This window comes from Acomys russatus, chromosome 19 (genome assembly GCF_903995435.1).
Source record: "Acomys russatus chromosome 19, mAcoRus1.1, whole genome shotgun sequence".
NCBI classification, from domain to species: domain Eukaryota; kingdom Metazoa; phylum Chordata; class Mammalia; order Rodentia; family Muridae; genus Acomys; species Acomys russatus.
In genome coordinates, this window is record NC_067155.1 from 29551643 (window position 1) to 29571645 (window position 20003).

Genomic DNA, 20003 nt, shown 5'->3' on the forward strand with positions numbered 1-20003 from the left:
TCTCAAATTGCTTTTGGTCAGGATGTTTCATCACAGAAATAGTAACCATAACTAAGACAGACACATTATTTCATGTGGGTATCACTACATGTGAAGGTGTCCAGAGGTAGTGGGGTCCACATTTAATCCCAGCACTGGGAGCTAGCCTGGTCCACATGGTTCCAGCCAGCCAGGACTAGACATTATGATGAGATTTTTTTTTTTTTAAGTGAGAGTAATTTGGAGCCGGATGTGGTGGTGTAAGCCTTTAATCCCAGCACTCCAGAGGCAGAGGCAGGAGCATTGCTGTGAGTTCGAGGCCAGCCTGGTCTACAAAGTGAATCTAGGACAGCTAAGGCTACACAGAGAAACCTTGTCTTAAAAAGAAAGAAAGGTCTGGGCTGGAGAGATGGCTCAGTGGTTAAGAGCACTGACTGCACTTCTAGAGGTTCTGAGTTCAATTCCCAGTAACCACATGGTGGCTCACAACCATCTATAATGTATACATAATAATAAATAAATCTTTAGAAAAAAAAAAAGAAAGAAAGAAAGAAGAAGACGACGACGGAGTGAGAATAATTTAAGCAACAGTTTTGTTTCTGCTGAGAACTACTGAATAATCCTTAGCCCACTTTCCAGGCTTCTCTGATAATTAAGGTCACCCAAGGTCTGGTTACGATCTGGAATGAGCAAAGCAAGCGGAAATTTGAGCCGCAGCGCCCCCTGGTGCTCACCTAGCTTATCTACGCAAACAGATCCCGGAGAGAAACAGTTTGCTGCCGGGATCTTAGAGTTTGCACTTTAAACTTTAGAATTACCTCCCGCGTCAGACAACTCCAGCACTTCAGAGCCTGAGGCAAGAGGACTAGGGAGTTCCAGGCCAGCCTGAGCTACAAAGCACACAAAAACACCCTTCGCCTCCCTCTACCAGTTCCTTCAGCACCGAATCCACAAATGTCATGTTCTTTCTACCCCGAGTTGCAGCACTCAGAACAATCCAATTAAAATCCCAGGGGCGATTACGTCCCCCTATATATTCTCATAGGGTATCAAGTCTCTTCTTGGCTACTTGCTGTCCTTCCTCTGAGTGCCACCAGGTCTCCCCCTCCAGGGGACATGGTCAAATGTGAGGCACCAGAGTACGTGAGAAAGTCGTATCACACTCTCCACTCAACTGTGGAGAATATTCTGACCATTGGCTAGATCTGGGAAGGGGTTTAAAGTTTACCTCCTGTATTGTCCTTGGCTGGTGCCTTAGTTTGAGCGGGACCCCTGGGCCCAAATCTGCCTATCATATTGTTCTACTTGTAGAACATAGGGGAGGGGAATAATGGGAAAATGGGGGGCGGGGGGAGGAATGGGAGGATACAAGGGATGGGATAAACATTGAGATGTAACAAGAATAAATTAATAAAAAAAATTTTTAAATAAAATAAAATAAAATCCCAGGGGCTCGTGCTTTCAGCCTTTCTGGGAAATGTCTTTAGAGTCCCTCTGATGAGCTCAAAATCAAGAGGGTCCTCCTTGCTCTGTCTGCAATCTGCATGGTTCATATGCGCAGACAGAACTCAAGAAAAGGAAACGTCACTCTGCTAGGGGGCACTGTGCTCGGCTCCCCCCCACCCCCCAGGGGCACCCTTCTTAGCCTCCCTGCTCTGCACCCTTCCTTCCATGGTATCCAATTGCCTGTAAGTTCCCACTTAGTTCTCAAGACTCCGCTGCCTCCACCCCTCATCTTATTCTACACCCACGGACAGGACCCAGGCCTTCCAGTAACGCTAGGCAAGCGTTCCGGCTCCGTTGCTCTCATCTCCAGTCAACACTTCACTGTCTGACTCAGCATGCGGCATCCTGCCATGGCTTTGCCTTTGCATCACCATCTCCAAATGAAACAGTCTGAGGTGCCTCCCATCCCCGTAGCCTCTTTGCCTGCAACACCTGCCTGGTTGTATCCCCAGAAAAGAACTGTTCCGTGCTATCCACAGTGAAACACAACTGCTGTCACTCAAATACTATGGGCTAAATTATCTGTCTATTCCCCAGAGTTAGATGCTCATCTCCTGCCCCTTAGCATCTTAAGATGAATATATTTAGAAACAAGGTCTTTTTAAAGATAATTAAGGTTTTTTTTTTTTTTTTTTTTTTTTTAATGAGGCCACAGGGTGGGCTCTAATCCAGTATGTGACGTTGTAAGAACTGGAAATTGGGACACCTGCAAGAGGCAACTTAAGTGAGGACACAGGGCTGGAGATGTGGCTCAGCAGCTGGAAGAGTGCTTGCCTAGCAGGCATGAAGAACTGTGCTCATCCCCAGCACTGCATAAGCTGCAGTGGTGCTTGGCTGCAACCCCAACACAGGGAGGGAGAGACAGGAGAAGCAGGAGTTCAGTCTTCCTTGACTGTTTAACAAGGGCAGTCTGGGACTACAGGATACATTTTCCTTAAACAAAAGATAGCTACTTAACAAACCAACCAAGCCAACACCTCGGGCGAAGTCCAAGCCTGCAGAGCTGTGGAATAATAAATTCCTGTTAAGCCATGCAGCATGAAGTACGTGCATTTATTTATTTTGGGATGTGTGTGTGTGGGTGTACACTCATGTGTGTTCATGTGAGCCCATGCATGTATGTGGGCTCCCACTGAAGCCAGGAGAGAGCACTGAATCCCCAAAAGCTGGAGTTAACAGGGAGTTGTGAGCCACCCAATATGGGTGTTGGGAACCAAACTCTAGTCCTCTGTAAGAGGAGCAAGCACTCTTAACCTCTGAGGCACCCAGGCTCTGGGAATAGTTTTTACATTGGCCCTAATGAACAAATATACTTGCACTGATAACTACGATAAGCCCTGCAATTAGGATCTACAGGCAGTATCTTGGGACTAGGCGGGCCCGGTGTTTGAGTTTGCTATGTGATTGGAATGCTGGCTGACTGCTGGCATGCTGGCTTCAAGCTCGACTTGTAGTTCCTGGAAGCTTGCAGGGGAGAATCAGGATTGAGGCCTACTCTGCCTGCTTCTATTTCTGGGGCTGGAGAGATGCTAAAAGCACTGGATGCTTTTAGAGGACCCAGGTTTGACTCCTAGCATCTACATGGCATCTCACAACCATCTATAATTCTGGTTCCTGAGGACCCTACAACCTATTCTGGCCTCTGCAGGCACTGCATCATAGGGTACCAAACATACACGCAAGCAAAACAGCCATACACATAAAATAAAAAGAATTTTTTCCTTAATTCTAACCAAACAGTCTAAAGCATTTGAGTAAAAATGGGGTGCCAGCCCTACCATCCCCAGATCTGCACCTCTCTGCTGACTCCTCTGCAATTTGTCTACTAAAATTGGGCCCTGGGTTTGAATGGAGGGCCCAGCAAGGGGGGCCCCCTTATAAACTTCAAGCTAACGTTGAAAGTACAGTCCAGGCTCTCAGCCTTCAAGGTAGCTAAAGATGCTGCTGTGGCCAGGGAAAGGTTCAGGCAGGATAGCAAAGTATGGGGGCGGGGGGGGAGGGGTCTGCAGCATGGGTCTGGCTCAATAGCGCTCCCTCTGGGAAGAAAATGAGGTAAGCCCTGATGGAAAGACAGAAAGGAGGAATTTATTTTTCTGGAACAGGAGGAGAGGGCAGAGGCAAGCGGCTGAGTCAAGGCAGAGCCATGTCTTCCAGCTTCTGATCCAGGGTCTTGAGGTCATCGAGGAAGCGGGTTGGAGTGAGGATGTGGGAAGAGCCTGGGCAAAAGGGGAGGGTTAGGGAGGCAGAGGTGCTTCCTGGGAGTCTACTCCCCTTGGCTCTTGTCCTGGCTGGGGAGAACAAGTTCCTGCCCCTCTGTAGACCAGGGCCCTGTCTCCTCAATGATTCAGGAGTTCAGAAGCTTAGGATCATGAGTGTCCAGCCCCAGGTGATTACTCTACCGAGAACTCAAACCCCAGCTCCTTCAAACCCCAGATTTCTGGCCCTTCTCCCCCCCTCGAGCCTAAAACGTTCTGAGTCTAATCCTAGGCCTTTAGGGACTCTGAGGTCAGCTTCAGCCTCTCACAAACCAGAGTTTAGCCTCAGAACCCAAAGGATCTCAAAATCCAACCCTAGATTTCAATAGACTCCAGAGTCCAGCACATGACCCAAAGAGACTCCAGAGTTCAGCCCCCAGCTTTTAGGGACCCAGAATCTAACCACTGGCTCCAAGGAAGCCCAAGTCCATCCCCAAGTCTTAAGGATCCCCATATCTTAGGCCTTCGGGGATATCAAGCCTAACTGCAAATTCCAAGGGACCCCCAAGTCCAGTCCTGGACCCCAAGAGTCCCCAGAGTCATGCTCCCAGGGACCCTAGTTCTTGGTACTCACCTATAAGCACCTCCCACTTGCCTTCAGTGGCCCTGGTCACCTCATAGGCAGCCCTCATTTCAGACATGGCCACACCACCCATAATGCACACGATGAGCCTGGGCCCAGCCCGAGTCTCTATGCCAGCTTTGTTCTTATGCCAGTGGCCAAAGCGAGCACTGCTGAGGTGATAGGTAGAGGTCAGTTCAGCCTAGCTGCTCCCAGGCCCCAACCCAGGCCTCTCCAGGGCCCTCACCTGACAGCTGCCTGTGAGCTGGACACAGGGGCAGGGTCAGACACAAAGGGCCACAGCTTCCGGTCCAGCCGGTCCTCCACCACATCCTGAGTGACCAGACGGGAAGGGTTAAAGGACCTCAGCCAGTGGTGCTCAGAAACTGAAATGGCCATGGGCCACAGTACCACTGCCTACAACTCCTTGTCTCTTGGGGCCCAGGAATCCAAGGTGCAAAGTTGCTGGGCCCCCAAGCACGAGGTACCAGGGCATTCCAAGGACTGGTAACAGAACCCCTGAAACATTACTATTTGATGTTGAGGCTTTGGGGTGTCAGGGAGGGCAGAAGCCAGCATAAAAGTAGCTTCTGGGAGACCAGGATATAGATTAGAAGAAAACACAGGGTGTAGGGAAAGCAACAGCCTCTAGCAAGGAGTTCCTGTGATGCCCCAGTTTCTCTGGTGCAGTTTAGTGTGTCCCTTCCCTGCAGAGCAGACAGGGTACCAGGGGTATGCTGATAATGAGGGATTTTCCACTAAGCCCCAAGGCTTAGCACTGAGAGCCCAGGTGGGCGGGATAGAGGGCTTAGTTGCTAATGGGATCAGTAGAGAGGAACAGGCCCCCCCCCCAACTTATGTACCTCCATCACATCCTTGATGACTGGGGACCAGCGAGACAGCTGGTAGGTGGGCTCCAGGCGCTCTCTCCGCTCCAGTCGGCTAGAGGTCCCTGAGCCCTACACAGGGGCCCGGTGGGGACAGAACGGGGTTGGGGAGGGGAGGGAAGGAGGCCCATCACAGATAGGAAGGGGCTATGAGGCTACACAGAAAGAGAGACGTGGAGCAGAAAGAGACAGAGACAGGGGGAAGCGGCAGCTAAAAGAGACAGAAGAGATGGAGAAACAAAGGCAGAGAGGGCAAAGAGAGTAAGAAAGATATAGACAGTCAGAGACAGAGATAGAGGTAGAGACAGAGACACACAAAGAAAGATAAGATACAGACAGAGAGACAGGTAGAGACAGACAGAGCTGGGAGATAAGAGGCAGAAAGACACACAGACATAGAGATACAGAGATGAACACAGAGGCAGGGAGACGGAGGGATAGGGATGGCAAGGGAGACAGCAGAAACAGAAGTGGGAGGAGAGAAACAGAACAAAGAAAAAGAAGGAAGATTAAGGTGAGGTCAGGTGAAGGTAGAGAAACAGCAAGTGGCAAGGGGCGAGGCAGGTGCGGAAGCTCACATCTATCATGCCAGGTACTCAGGACGGTGACACAAGGGGATGGCCACGGATTTGAGGCCAGTCTGAGTTATGGAGTGGGTTTAAGGCCAGCCTTGGCTGCAGAGTAAGTTCAAAGCCAGCCTGAGCCACAAAGTGAAACTTGTCTCAAAATAATGTGTGAGGGCGACAAGACCAGGGAGGGGCAATGGACATCCCCACAGGCCAGTGGGGGCGCATGATCAGGCAAAGCTGGACACACAGGTCGGGAGAGGCAGACGACAGAGCGGAGCACAGGAAGCCACCATGTGTACTGGGTGGGGTGAGACGTTTAGTGAGGCCTCCAGAGGCCCTAGTTTGACCCTGTCTCTCCCATTAATGGTGACTCGCTCTCCCACTTGCCCCTGAAGACTCAGGACCGCACACCCATATTGTACTAGCATCTAAGGGGTCCCCCATTTCAGCTCTGCTGCCCATCACGTTAGAGAATTAGAGAAGGGCCTTGGTGTTCTTGGTCCCCAAAATGCCACGCCATGCTTGTGCACACAGGCTGCGCATATACCATCCCTGATCCTGTAAGGGCCAAGCTCCATGGCTCATCAGCTCCCCACATACCGTGGAGTTGGTGACAGTGCCCCCCAGCTGCTCCAGGTTCCGGATGAGGTTGCTGTAACCCTGCACATTGGCATGCTGGATCAACTTGGCCAGGTTTTCCTCACTCACACCTGGGGTACAGCAACGGGGTTAATAAGAAGTGACTGCCTTGCGGGCTCCTGTGTGAAGAGATTTGGCCTTTTGTTTTGTTTAGGAGGGAGGGGTGTTGTTTTGTTTTGTTTTGTTCTTTCTTTGTTTTGTTTTGTGTTTCGAGACAGGGTTTCTCTGTGTAGCTCTGACTGCCTTGGACTCACTTTGTAGACCAGGCTGGCCTGGAACTCACAGAGAATCCGCCTGCCTCTGCCCACCAGAGTGCCAGGATTACAGGTGTGCGCCACCATGCCTGGCTTTGTAAAGATACTGTAAAGGGAATATCCTCACAGCTAGGATGTCTCCAAGACCTAGGGGCTTCTGGTGCTTAGAGAAAAGGGAATCGCAGACAGCTATCTCTGTAAATATCTCCAGGGACAGGAATGGCTACATCTGAATGACAGAGCGGAAAAGGTAGAGTGGGGGTTCTTGCAGAACTAGTTGAAAGGAGCTGGAGAGGTGGCTGAGGGGGTCAGAGAGCTTGCTGCACAAGCATGAGAGCCTGAGTCCAAATCCATAGCGCCCACCTCAAAAGCAGAGCATGGCCAGATGTGCCTGTCAGCAGTGCTGTCGGAGAAACAGGAAGATCCCTGGGAATTTCTAGACCCCAGCCTAGGTCAGGTTCAGGGAAGAGACCCTGTTGCCAAGACTTCAGAGGCTTGGTGCCTGACCTGACTAGGAGCAGTGAGGAATGAAGAAAAAGACACCAAAGAAATGATAGACTTGTCCGGGCCAGGTCGCGCACACCTGTAACCCCAGCACTCGGGAGGCAGAGGCAGGCAGATCTCTGTGAGTTCAAGGCCAGCCTGGTCTACAAAGCGAGTCTAGGACAACCAAGGCTAACACAGAGAAACCCTGTCTCAAAGAAAAAAAAAGGAAAAAGAAAAAAAAAAGAAATGACAGACTGGGCTGGAGAGATGGTTAAGAACACTGTCTGCTCTTCGAGAGGTCCTGAGTTCAATCCCCAGAAACTGCAATGGTGACTCACAACCATGCCCTCTATTGCCCTCTTCTGACATGCAAACAGAACACTCATATATATAAAATAATAAATAAAATCTTAAAAAAAAAAAAAAAAAAAGACACGTGCAGAAAAGCTGGGGTCTAATAGCCTGTGCACACTCTGATGGAGTGGCAGTTCCTAGTTTTTGCCCACAGTAGTCAATTGTTTGTAAACACTTAACTTGCCTTTGGATCAGAGGAAGGTCTTGACATTCCAAGCCTGACCCAAGAAGTCCTTGCCACCTCATGAACCTGAAGCACTGAGTCCTTGTCATGGCTGTGCCCACGTCAACAATATCCACACAGGATTTCCCCTGTTCCCCACACCCTGTCTCAAGAGAGTACTGATATTCTGCAGGACACCAATGTCATACTCTGGTCTTCCCACATGCGTGCAAAAAGACCTGAGTTCAAATCCCCAGCACCCGGTAGTTATAGGTACCTGTAACCCAGTGCTTCAGGGATGGGGACAGGATCATCACAGGCTTACTAGACTCCAGCCTAACATAACATCCAGGGAGAGACCATGTCTCAAAGGAATAGGAGAGGGAGTGACAGAGCGAGGCACCTCATGACTTGGTCTGGTCTCCCACGTGTGCAGAGAGCACACAGAGCTACACTACACAAACATGCCTAGAATCAGTAGAGGGAACACCAACTGTATAGGAGCCACGAGCCACAGGTGTGGAGTCTTTTCTTGGCCAACCTTTCTAAAAAGAAAGTGTGTGTGTGACCTTTTTTATTCTCTCAGTAGCTTGGAGCCTACCAATTCAACTAGACTGGCTAAACAGCAAGCTCTTGGGATCCTCCTGTCTCTACCTCCCAAGACCCAGGATTACATGTGGGCATCACACGGGCTGGAAAGATGGCTCAGCAGTTAATAACACTGGCTGTCTTTGCAGAAGATCCAAGTTCAGTTCCCAGCACCTACATGGTGATTCACAACTACCTATAACTCCAGTTTCAGGGGATCTGACACCCTCCTCCGGGTTCCACAGGTCCTAGGCACACATATGGTACACAAACATACATGTAGGCAAATCACTCATACATATAAAATAAATAATTTGTTTCGTTTTCTTTTTTTCAAGGCAAGGTTTCTCCACGTAGTCCCACCTGTCCTAGGAGTTGCTCTATAGAACAGGATGGCCTTGAACTCTGAGATCCACCTGTCTCTTCCTCCTAAGTACTGAGATTAAATGTGTATACCACCACTACCCAGCTAGATAAATAAATCTAAATAATAACATTAATTAATAATTAGAACAGGTTGGCCTGTGGGCATGCCTGTGAAGGATTTTCTTCATTTCATTAGTTGAAGTGAAAAGACCTGCCTACTATGAGTGGCAACATTCCCCAGAGAAGGGATCCTAAACTGTGTGAGAGTAGACAAATAAGCCAGACAGTGGTGGCGCACGCCGTTAATCCTAGCACTTGAGAGGCAGAGGCAGGTGGATCTCTGTGAGCTCAAGGCCAGCCTGGTCTACAGCGGGGAGTTCCAGGACAGCCAGGGCTCTGTTACACAAACTGTCTCCAAAAAAAATGGGGGGAGAGGGGGGAGGACAGAGCCGATGGCTGCTCTCTGCTCAGCTGTGGTTATGACCTTCAGGCTCCTGCCACCCTGACCTCCACTCAGTGATTACTATAACCTGGAACTGAGAGTCAGATAAACTCTTTCTCTCTTAAGTTGCTTTGTTGGGCTATTTTACCACAGCGACAGGAGACAAAGCTACTATAGCAGCCAGCACGCTAGGTGATGAGGGCCTTGTAGCTGGGATGTTTCTAGGGCCCGAGTCCATCCCTGGCTGGCCCCCTCACCCACCATTCCGCAGGAGGATGTAGAGCAACAGAACCCGGATCTTGTCATAGGGTGGCACCGAGGCATCCAGCAGCACTGGGACAATCAACTTCATGGCGTCCTTGATCTTCTCCCCCTCTGCATCAGAGCCCATGGCCAGGTCCTGCCAGCAGCCAGGGGACAGGGACGGGAGGTGGGGGGAGGGGAAGGGGGGAGGGTGCAGGGGGGGAGGGGGTTGGGGGAGGGAGGAGGAAAGCACAGCATCAGGTAAATCAGGGGCTTTGATAAGATGTTCTCACCCTGTCTCATCCTAGAGACTGAAGCTCAGCTAACTGAGCACAGGCCAAGCCCTCCCCATAATCTCCAGCTCTCACTTAGGTCATGTCTCTAGGCACAACTGAGCCACCTCTCTAAGACCCTCACCAGAGCCCATACTTCCTCCCCAAACCCAGCCCCTCCACAAGTTTGACCCTCTATCTGAGGCCCTGCCCTCCACTAAGTTCTCCCTGCCAGAGGGCCCCGACCCTTGTGTGTGTACATGTACACACACACACACACACACAAACACATACACACACACACACACTTTTGTTTTTTGTTTTTGTGGGGTTTTTTGTTTTTCCAAGACAGGGTTTCTCTGTGTAGCCTTAGCTGTCCTGGACTCACTTTGTAGGACCAGGCTGGCCTTGAACTCACAGTATCCACCTTCCTCTGCCTCCCGAGTGCTGGGATTAAAGGAGTGAGCCACCATGGCCGACTCCCGTGCTTTGTCCCATGAAGGGCCCTGACCACCTCTTTCAGGCTTCGCTCCTCCCCAAGTTCTACCTCCTGGGAAGCCCCACGCCTCACTAGGTTCTGCCTCCTGGAGGGACTCGCCCCTCCCCCCTTCTGGGACCCCACCCCTCCCTAAGTGCTGCCTTCTCAAGCTTCCAAAGGTCCTGCCCTTCCCAAAGGCCCGGCTCTACCTGCTCCACACTGCACAGCTTCTCCACCGAGCCCTTGAAACGTTTCATGCAGTCGTCTGCTAAGTGCAGGTGCGTGGAATACTGCAGGGTGGGAACTGGGTTAGGAGGGGAAATCCGGTCAGACAGCCGGACTGAGTCCAGGTAGGGTCGGCTGCCCAAGCTTTACCTTACTCAGCTCCTTCTGGTACTGAGGCATCTTCTTCAGGATGTGGGACAGGTCTTTGATGTTGGCCTAACACGGGGGTAGAAGGCAGAGAGGGTAGGTGTGAGGCCAAGCCCCACCCTATGCCAGGGAAGGTTCCACCCTGGCCTAAGGGCACAAGCTGAGGTCCTGCCCCACCGTGGATCTCTACCTTGTCCGTGGTCAGCCGCTTGCTCTCACAGAATGTTTTCAGGAGCTCCGTGACCTTCCTAGCCATGAGCAAGGGCAGGGGGAAAGGAAAGGATGCTGAGACAGTTGGCGGGGGTGGGGGGGGTGGGGGGTGGGGGTGGGGGGGTGGAGAGGCCTTTTACTGCCAGCTGATGGGAAACCCCTAGACGCATGTGCCAGTCCCAAGCCATGGGGGTTGCACTGGGGTGAAGTGTGGCTAGAGGCAGGTCAAGGGTCCCCCGGAAGAATGTAACGTCTAGAGGGACAGTCACTAGGGATTGAGGCCTGGGTGCTGGGGCCCTCCAATGCAGTCCCCGGGGCCACGCCCTCACTTGGAAACATCTGCTATGTGCATGTGCCGAAGCTCCACCCACAGGTCGTCATCCTCATCCAGGAGTACAGCTTTCTCCCGGGATTCACTCAGTCCTGTGGTCTCATACCTGGAGAAGCAGGCCAGATCAGAAGGCGGGAGGTTTACGCTGGCTAAGGAAGGCACGGAAGGCATGCTCCTGGGTCTGCCTACCTGTACGTGTCCTGTTCAATGTCCAGAAGGTCATATGCCATGGCCTGGAATGTGAGCTCATGTAATAGTGGGGACACGGGATCTGCTGCCCGGTCCATTATAAGCAGCTGTGAGCGTGTTTTCTCTGGGCCCTTAGGCAAGGAGAGAGAAGAATGAAAATACTGACTGGGACCCTACAAAGCGCCCCCGGCACCTCCCCAGCATCCTCCCTCCTCACCTCGCCCAGACTGGGAGTGTCTGCCTTGAAGGCATTCAGCTTGGCCAGGACAGCATGAGCCAGCTGGGCTGTGTCTTCTGGACCCCTGGAGGTGATGCAGTCAAACACAGGGGCATCAGGACGTGGGGGCCGGAAGGACTGCGCACAGATTGGGAATACCAAGGTAGGGGTGAGGGTGGGAGTGAGGGGACTGAGTTAAAGACTGGACACGGGAGCTGGGGAGGTGGCCACGTCAATAAAATGACTATCATATAAGCATGAGGGCCAAGTTCGATCCCCTAGAACCTTGTCTCAAAAAGACAGCTAAGTGGTTAAAGGCTCAAACTGCTCTTCAGGAAGACCTGAGCTCAGCTCCCAGCACCCACATCCAAAGGCTCACGGCTCAAGGCCACCTATAACTCTACTTCCAGGGGGTTTGAACCTCTCTTTAGGACTACCTGAGAACCTTCACTTGCACATACACACAAACTGTTTTTTTTTTTAATCTTAAAAAAAAAAAAAAGGTGGATGGTGACTGAGGAAGACATCTGAGGTTGGACTCTGACCTCCACGCATACACACATGTGTACACACATGAGCACATGCATACACATAAGGGGGAAACGAACGCAGAATGGGAGTGAAGGTAACAAGGTAGCATCGGGGTTGGGGGTGGAGATGGGTTCCCACTTGCGGTAACGAATAGATGGGTATTCCTGGAGGGTGGCACATAGTGTGGCTATCTGCTGGGCCAACGCGTCAAGCTGCCGCGCCCGCTCCCCTGCTCGGAATGGGCAGTAAAGGTTGTAGGTGCTATGTGGGGCATCCAGAGAGAACACCTGGGGGCGGGGAACAGAAGTGTCACAACCACCACTACAGGGGATACCAATCCAACTTCCAGCTGCTGTCCCTGCATCTCCCAGGGGCCTTTGCTATCTTCTGGAACCTGTCCTGCCCTCCTAGAAGCAGGCTAGGGTAGCCCCCACTGAAGCTGAAAGGGAACAGAGATGGCTCCTTGCTCCTTCACACTATGGGGAATGCGACAGTTCTGCCCCACACTCCATGCTGCCTGCTGGCAATGCACAGAGAGCCAGCACTCCAGGCAGGGGACTGTTAACTGTTCACTCTCTGTCAGTGCTGTCTATCCTGCAGCGAGCTTGGACTACTTGGTCAAGGATGGGCCACCCTTTCCCCACCACAAGCTGGAGCTGTACCTGGGCCTCATAGGGGAGGAAGGCAAGGTGGATCTCTTTCAGTGTCTTCACAACCTTTGCCAGGCGAGAGCGGCCCAGTTCACTGAACAAGGGCTCAGGGCACGCTGCAGTTGGCGGGGAAGGACCATCAGAGCAATGTTCTGTCACTGTACTCCCCACCTCATCACAGCACCCAACACCCTGGTTCTCCTTACTCACTGTCAGTGAAGAAGACATGGGCCGCTTTGTAGGTGAAGGTTGGTGTCCCCCGGAAGTCTGCAATCAAGGCCTGAACAGACTAGGGAGTACAGATCACTGTTGGAGCCAGACCCTGCACCCCAGATCTACCTTCTACAGGGAGCCCCTGCAACTGATGCTCATCCCCCCCACTATGTGATTGTGGGAGGGACTCACATATACACATACATTGACACATACATGCATTCTGACATGTACACTCATGTATACATATACACATGTACATTTTGACATGTAAATGCACAAATGCCTGAATTCTCATGTGCGTACATATATACACACACAAATTATGACATATACCCATACATGCACAGACACCTGCATTCTGATGTGCATACATTGACACATGCATACATGCATCCTGAAGCCCATATGCATGCATTCTGATATATACGCACATATACTGGCATATGCATACACATGCATGTGCATTGTGACATGTGTATATGCATGCATCACGTGAGCACACATACATTATGACATGTGCGTGCATGTTCAGATACAACCGGCACGTACACCGTGTAAGCACACACAAACCCATGCATGCCCAGGCCCACTCCTGTAAGCACCTTCTCTGTGGGGCTCAGCAAATAAATGGCCTCCAAGCTGGGAATGGGTTCTCGCCGTTTGTTAATGTCTTCCACGACTAAAGGCAACAGAGGAAGAGACACACGTGGGTGGCACAGAAGAAAAGACAGGGAGTCTTAGGTTTGGGGAACTGGACCCATGGCGGGGTATTTTAAAGGGCTGTACTACTCCCTTAGGTTCCTAAATAGAATCATATACCTGAGAGCCCCCCACTTTAAAAGCTGCAGTCGGGGTTTTGCACAGCCATACTTTTGGTGTCTATCTACTCTCGAGAACCCTGAGTCCACCCAAGCTTCTTAAAAAGACACCTATAGGGGTTACACAGTCACTGTTTTGTTTGTTTTTGAGACAGAGTCTCATGTAGCCCAGGTGGCCTTGTACTTGCTAGCTGACTAACTTTAAACTTTGGATTCTCCTGCTTCTACACCCCCCCCTCGCCCCTGAGTGCTGAGGCTGTACACATTTGCCAACATGCCCATTTTATAGGGTGCTGGGGTTGAACTCAGGGCTTTGCTCACATTAGGCAATTACTCTGCCAACGCAGTTACACTCTCAGCCCAGGAGGTTTGAGTTGGTTACAGCCAAATGATGCTCACCCTTTAGGGGGTGGCAGTCAGGAGGTCCTACGTGGAACCTCATGGACTTCCTTGTTCAGAGGATGCACTTGGTCACATGCTCCTGGCTACGTAGGGAGAAGTCCGTGCCGAGCCAATCTGAGGGGAGTCCCGCACTCAAGAGCTACATCCAGAGGAACCGCGTTTAAAGGGGGGGGGGGTGTCTCACACTCAGGTTTAGTCTAGGGGACACAGGGGCAGGCATCCACTCACTGGTGATGCCCTCCGCCAGGATGTCTGACATTTTACAACAGGATGACAAGATCCGCATGCTTGGGTGATCCATGATGAGCACCTGTCCAGATGGACGGACACACGGACACATGGAGAGGTAAAGCCATGGAAAAAAAAAAAAAAAAAAGAGGACTGTAGCTGGTCCCAAGAGGATCAGAGGCAATGGGGCACCCAGGGGCCCCTCACGTTTTGGGGTCTCGGCACAGATCTGGGTAAAAGGCTGCCTCTGGGTACCCAGGCACTCTGCCTCAGCCCTTACCTTCCACTCGCCTTCCTTTTTCACACTCCGGATGACTCCACTTAGAATTTCTACAGGGAAGGGAGGAGGGGAGAAGAGGGCTTGGGAAACTTGGTCTCTGGGCTGTGGAACCACAACCTGGATCCTGAGTGGCAACACCTGGCATTACCCCCAACTTACAGGTGGCCAAATTGAGGTTCTGTGAGGTCAGGTTACTTAGCCTCGTGTCCACACAGTACAATGCTCAGAGTACAGGTGCATCTTAGGGAGTTGAATAGACGGGAATGAGGGCCTCCTGGTGCCCCTTTAGACTAGAATGCTTGGTTCCCAGATCTAAGTGTTCCTATTAACCTCCAAGCCTGGTTCCCCCATCTCCCACTAACCCTTGTGTAGTGGAGGTTCCTTTTTAACACCTTTTCCACCAAACCTGTTCTGTCCTAAGGAAGGAGTTGGGGAAAAGAGGAAAAAGGGTGGCCTTGCCCAGAGCCTGGCCAGTGCGCCCCAGTGTCGAGTCCACTCTTATCAGGACGGAAGAAGCAGCTGAGGCCGGAACTACTGGAGGTGGGGGAGGGGCGTCCTCAAACCCTCTTCTCCCCACCAAGAACCTGAGCCTGCAAGGAGAAGCCGATCCTTGCAAGGATCTCCTAGGCATGAAGCAAAAGGGAAAGCTGTCCCTTCGTCACCTCCATGGGGCAGGTGCATATGAACCCCTGATGGCTCATATATTTCTTGGACCTACTAACTAGGGCACTGTAGGGCACCACCGCACCCCACCACCCCACCCCACCCCGGGGTCTAGCTCCTGAACTTTCCGGGTTCAGACACTCCACAACCTGTTGCGGAGGCAGGCCCAGAGGTCTAGACTCAAGACTGCGCCTCTGTCTTATCACTTCGTTGAGTCCTCTCCGTCCCAACTTTGTTCCGCCAGCTGCAGTAGAGGGGCAGGTAGCCCAGCTGGGCCCAAGTCCCCCGCCCGTCCCCTCAAGAGTCAAGTGCTCTCCCCACCGTCAGGATCCTGGGATGCCAGAATCCATGCACCACCCCTCTCCAGAGGTCCTCAGCCCCCCAAAGGAGAGCCAAGGAAACACCAGAGCCCCGCCCCGGAGTGACACTCACTTTCCCCCACTACCGCCTTCAGCCCGGAGGGCGCCATCTTCCCCCAAAGAGTACTGCCGCTTCCGGGTCGGTCCCAAGGTGGGGGCGTGGCCTTATGCGTCATCCCCGTGGGCCCCACCCCACGAGCTCCGGCCACGCCCCCTGCGCACCTGGTCCCGCCCTGTAGTGGTCCAGTTTGTTCTACTCCGTGGCAGGCGCACTGACAGGGACTCAGATGGACAATCCCCAGTCTGTGCAGACTCTCGAGGAGTCCTTCATGGGAGTCAAGTGCTCCCTCGCTCACTCACATTGGGATCAGTTTGCTCAGCGTGATGGCAGAGTGTTAAAACCACCCATCTCCCCCGGATACCAAAACCACCCTGTCCAGAAGTTACTCCGCGCCCACTCAAAGGACAGCGAGACTTTCTAGATCTGCAACTGTTACAACTGCCTTCTGTAATCCAAAGACTATTAGCACAAGCTTGAGCAACATTTGGTAGACTCTGGAGGCTTGTAGACCCCACCGTGTGCTAGGCACCTTTTCCTCCCCCCTCCCCTTTTCTTTCTTTTTTTTTTTTTAATCTTTATTTATTTATTATGTATACAGTGTTCTGCCTGCACGCCAGAAGAGGAGCACCAGATCACATTATAGATGGTTGTGAGCCACCATGTGGATGCTGGGAATTGAATTCAGGACCTTTGGAAGAGCAGTCAGTGCTCTTAACCTCTGAGGCATCTCTGGCTAGGCACCTTTTCTATCCACCTGCCTCTGCCTCAAGAGTGCTGGGATTAAAGGCACGCGTCGCCGCCACCCCACTCCACCCCCACCCCCACCCTGGCTGCTAGCACCTTTTCTATGAAGTTTGCTCTCAGTCTTAACATTCTGTGAGAGCGCCGTGCTAAAACAGAAACACCGACTGTGTTCAGGGATTATGAACGTGTATCTGAGACTATTCGTGAAGGAATCCTTCTCAATCTCTTTCATTAGTATATATTAATTGCACGCGATACTGTGTTTCACTATGACATTTTCATATATGCAAATAATGTTTGCTGATCATATTCACTGTCATCTCCCTCTAATGCCCATTCTGGATGATCCTTTTCCCCTTCCTAACCAGTCCTCCTTCTATTTACATATCTGGCGCTCTCTCTCATTCTGTGTGTGTGTGTATGTGGGGGGGGGGGGAGGGAGGGAGAGAGAGAGAGACTCTGACTGAGGATTAAACTCAGGATCTCACACATTCTAGACATGTACTTTATTACTGAGCTACAACTCCAGCTAACGACTTCAGGGGCCACACACACAAGGTGACAACTGCCTCCATGTGCTTAATATACAAATAGATCAAATGCTTACACACCACACACACACACACACACACACGGGCAGGGGGAGGAGGAGCAAGCGACACCTTGTGACACAAGGGTTCAGTCCCTGTATCAGCCATAGTCACCAGGTGAGCGTTGTGGATGTGGGCTTGTTCATCTGAACTAGTTTTTTTCCTGATGACTCTTAGTCTCCCAGGTGGGGCTAGGAATGGAACTCAGCTGGCGGAGTGCTAGCCTATTATGCACAAAGCTCTAGAGTCCACCCCCAGCACCACATAAACCAAGCATGGTGGTCGACACATGTAATCCCAGCAACTTCTAGAGGTAAGAGGATCTGGAATGCAAGGTCATCCTTGGCTACACAGCTGGTTAGTACCCAGGTTATGCTACATGATACCCTGACTCAAGAAAAAAAAAAAATCCTAAAGGAAACCAAAAAGAGCAAGAGTTTGAGCTAGAGGTAAATGTGAGGGTGATTTACTGGAGCAGGTGTGGAAAGTGCTTAACATGGGGCGGGGGGACTTGGCTGGCAGGAATGGAAAGCAGATGAGAAGAGAGTAAGTGCTAGGCAGGAGAGTGCAGTGGCTGCCAGGAGTAGGAAATGGGTAGCAGGAGTGGAAAGTGACTGACAGAAGTGAGAAGTGAGTGACAGAAGCAGGGAGTGACAGAAGCAGGAAGTGACAGTGGCCAGACTTCTTCGGGAGGTCAAACTTGAATGAAAATAAGGATATGACCACTCCAAGGTAGGGTTGAGGAGAAGGATTTTATTGTAAATATGAGGGAGAGTACCGCCAGAGGCACCCAGGAGAGTCCAGAGCAGGGAGAGAAAGTAGTAGGCTAGACATGACCAGTAGATTGAAGCAGGTCATGAGAGCAGAGAGATGGGAAGAGAGAGAGGAAGAGAAGAGAGACGTGGACAAGCTGACAATGGGGGGGGGGGGGGAGGAACCAAGAGTGGGTGTGGTCAAAATGGCTGGGTCAAAATGGAAATCAAAAGCTGGGGGAGGGGAAGCGAAGCCCCTGGGTTGGACAGGGTTAGAGCAGGGGGCATGGGCGAGACAAGCAGACACGAGCCACAGGTCGTTTATGGGACCCATGAGATGGCTGTCCAGGAAAGGCACTTTACATCAAGGCTGACAGCCTCGGTTCAATTCAGGAATCCACATGCTGGAAGGAGAGAACTGACTCCTGAAAGCTGTCCTCTTGTCCTCTGACCTCTACATATATGCCATGACACTCACCAAAAAAAAAAAAAAAAATTAATGGCTTTGGGTATATTAAAGGGTTATACATCTATTGCCATAATCCATTTGGTTGTTGTTATATTAAACCTGAGAATTGTGGGGGAAAAAAACCAAGTCCACAAATGTCTGACTAAAGCAAACTGTGTTTTGGTGCACACCCAGGACTGGCCAGTCAGCTGCCTCTCCCTAAGTCAGGATTTTAGAGAGCAGCCCCTAACCGCCTCTTGAAGTTCCTTTTATAAGAGAGATAAGGTGTTTACAGGAAAGCGTTGCCATACACATCGTTAGATACAATGAAAAGGAAGGAATAAAGCTAAGTAAATGTGGCCGCAAGTTTAGTGTAGGTTATAAAAACATGTTGTGCAGTTTACAAGTTTACATCACATCTAAGAAAAAGGAATTTATTCTTTTTGTTTGTTTGGTTTGGTTTTGGTTTTTCAAGACAGGGTTTCTCTGTGCAGCCCTGGTTGTCCTGGCACTCTGTAGATAAAACTGGCCTTAAATTCAGTGATCTTCCCACCTCTGCCTCCTGAGTGCTGGGATTAAAGGCATGTGCCACCACCGACTGGTTTAGGAACTTACTCTTGTTTTTTTTTTTTTTTTTTTTTTTTTTTTTTTTTTTTTTTTGGTTTTTTCGAGACAGGGTTTCTCTGTGTAGCCTTGGCCATCATGGACTCGCTTTGTAGACCAGGCTGGCCTCGAACTCACAGCGATCCGCCTGCCTCTGCCTCCCGAGTGCTGGGATTAAAGGCGTGCGCCACCACGCCCGGCTGGAACTTACTCTTAATTACAAATAGAAACTTTAACTTGGAAGGACTTAACACAGGACAAACAGGAAGTTATTCTTTAACTACAACAGAAACCTTAACTTACACAGGTGAAAAGGGAACTTGTTCTTAACTGCAAACAGAATTTTTCCTGTTTTGGTCTCACAGTGGGTGACCTTAGGTAATGCTGGTTGACCCGGAGCTTGCTATGTAGTCCAAGTTGCCCTTGAACTTGAGATCTTCCTGACTCAGCTTCTTAAGTGCTGAGATTACAAATGTGTCTCAAAGAAAGTGGACAGTGTTGCTGACAACGACAGGGAGGTCCAGGACAGACAGGTTTACATTTCAAAATAGAAAGAAGGGAATGGAACAGGACAGAGGGAAGGGAAGGGGAGGGGAGGGAGCAAGGAAGGAAGGAAGGAAGGAAGGAAACTAGCTGGAAAGATGGGTAAGTAGTTAAGAGTACTGACTGGCTGGGGGCTGGAGAGATGGCTCAGAGGTTAAGAGCACTGGCTGCTCATCCCGAGGTCCTGAGTTCAATCCCCAGCAACCACATGATGGCTCACAACCATCTATGATATGATATGATGCCCTCTTCTGGCATGCAGGTGTGCATGCAGACAGAGCACTGTATACATAGTAATAAATAAATAAATCTTTAAAAAAAAAATACTGACACTGGCTCCTCTTTCACAGAGCTCAGGTTCAATTGCCAGCACTCACATGGTGGCTCACAGCCACCCATAACTGCAATTCCAAGGGATCCAATGCCCTCATCTGGTCTCCATGAGCACATAACACATGGGGTGCATAATAATACATGCAGGCAAAATACCCGTACACATAAAATGAATATAATTGTAAAGCCAGGATACTCAATGCCAAGTCAGCCAACAATCTAGGAGCTTGAGGCTTCATTTCTCAGACTATGTGTCAAAAATAAAGGTAGGGAAGCCTTCCAGTGTTAACTTCTGATCTTCACATGAGCATCCAGGCACCACATGGGCACACATACACTGCACACTCAGACCTCACCCCACCCCACCTCCCCTCAAAAAAGAAAGGTAACTTTTAAACTTTATTTAAACTTTTTCTTAAA

At 50.7% G+C, this 20003-nt stretch overlaps 1 protein-coding gene across 2 annotated transcripts; it reads right to left on the minus strand.

The window, feature by feature from the left end:
- Positions 1-3530: 3530 nt before the first annotated feature.
- Positions 3531-15685, minus strand: Stxbp2 (syntaxin binding protein 2). 2 transcript variants are annotated; one of them, XM_051162921.1, is made up of 19 exons: positions 15583-15685; positions 14488-14537; positions 14208-14289; positions 13362-13438; positions 12754-12832; positions 12556-12659; positions 12032-12180; positions 11363-11447; positions 11146-11276; positions 10955-11062; positions 10606-10663; positions 10419-10484; positions 10253-10333; positions 9312-9450; positions 6359-6468; positions 5166-5261; positions 4550-4635; positions 4315-4472; positions 3531-3701 (listed from the first exon to the last, which is right to left on the minus strand). In XM_051162921.1, exons 1-19 carry the CDS (start codon positions 15683-15685, stop codon positions 3616-3618), a joined length of 1848 nt encoding a protein of 615 aa, XP_051018878.1. In that variant the 3' UTR covers positions 3531-3615. The 2 variants fall into 2 exon arrangements, with proteins under 2 accessions (XP_051018878.1, XP_051018877.1); XM_051162920.1 differs by having other exon boundaries at positions 4315-4475.
- Positions 15686-20003: the final 4318 nt, after the last annotated feature.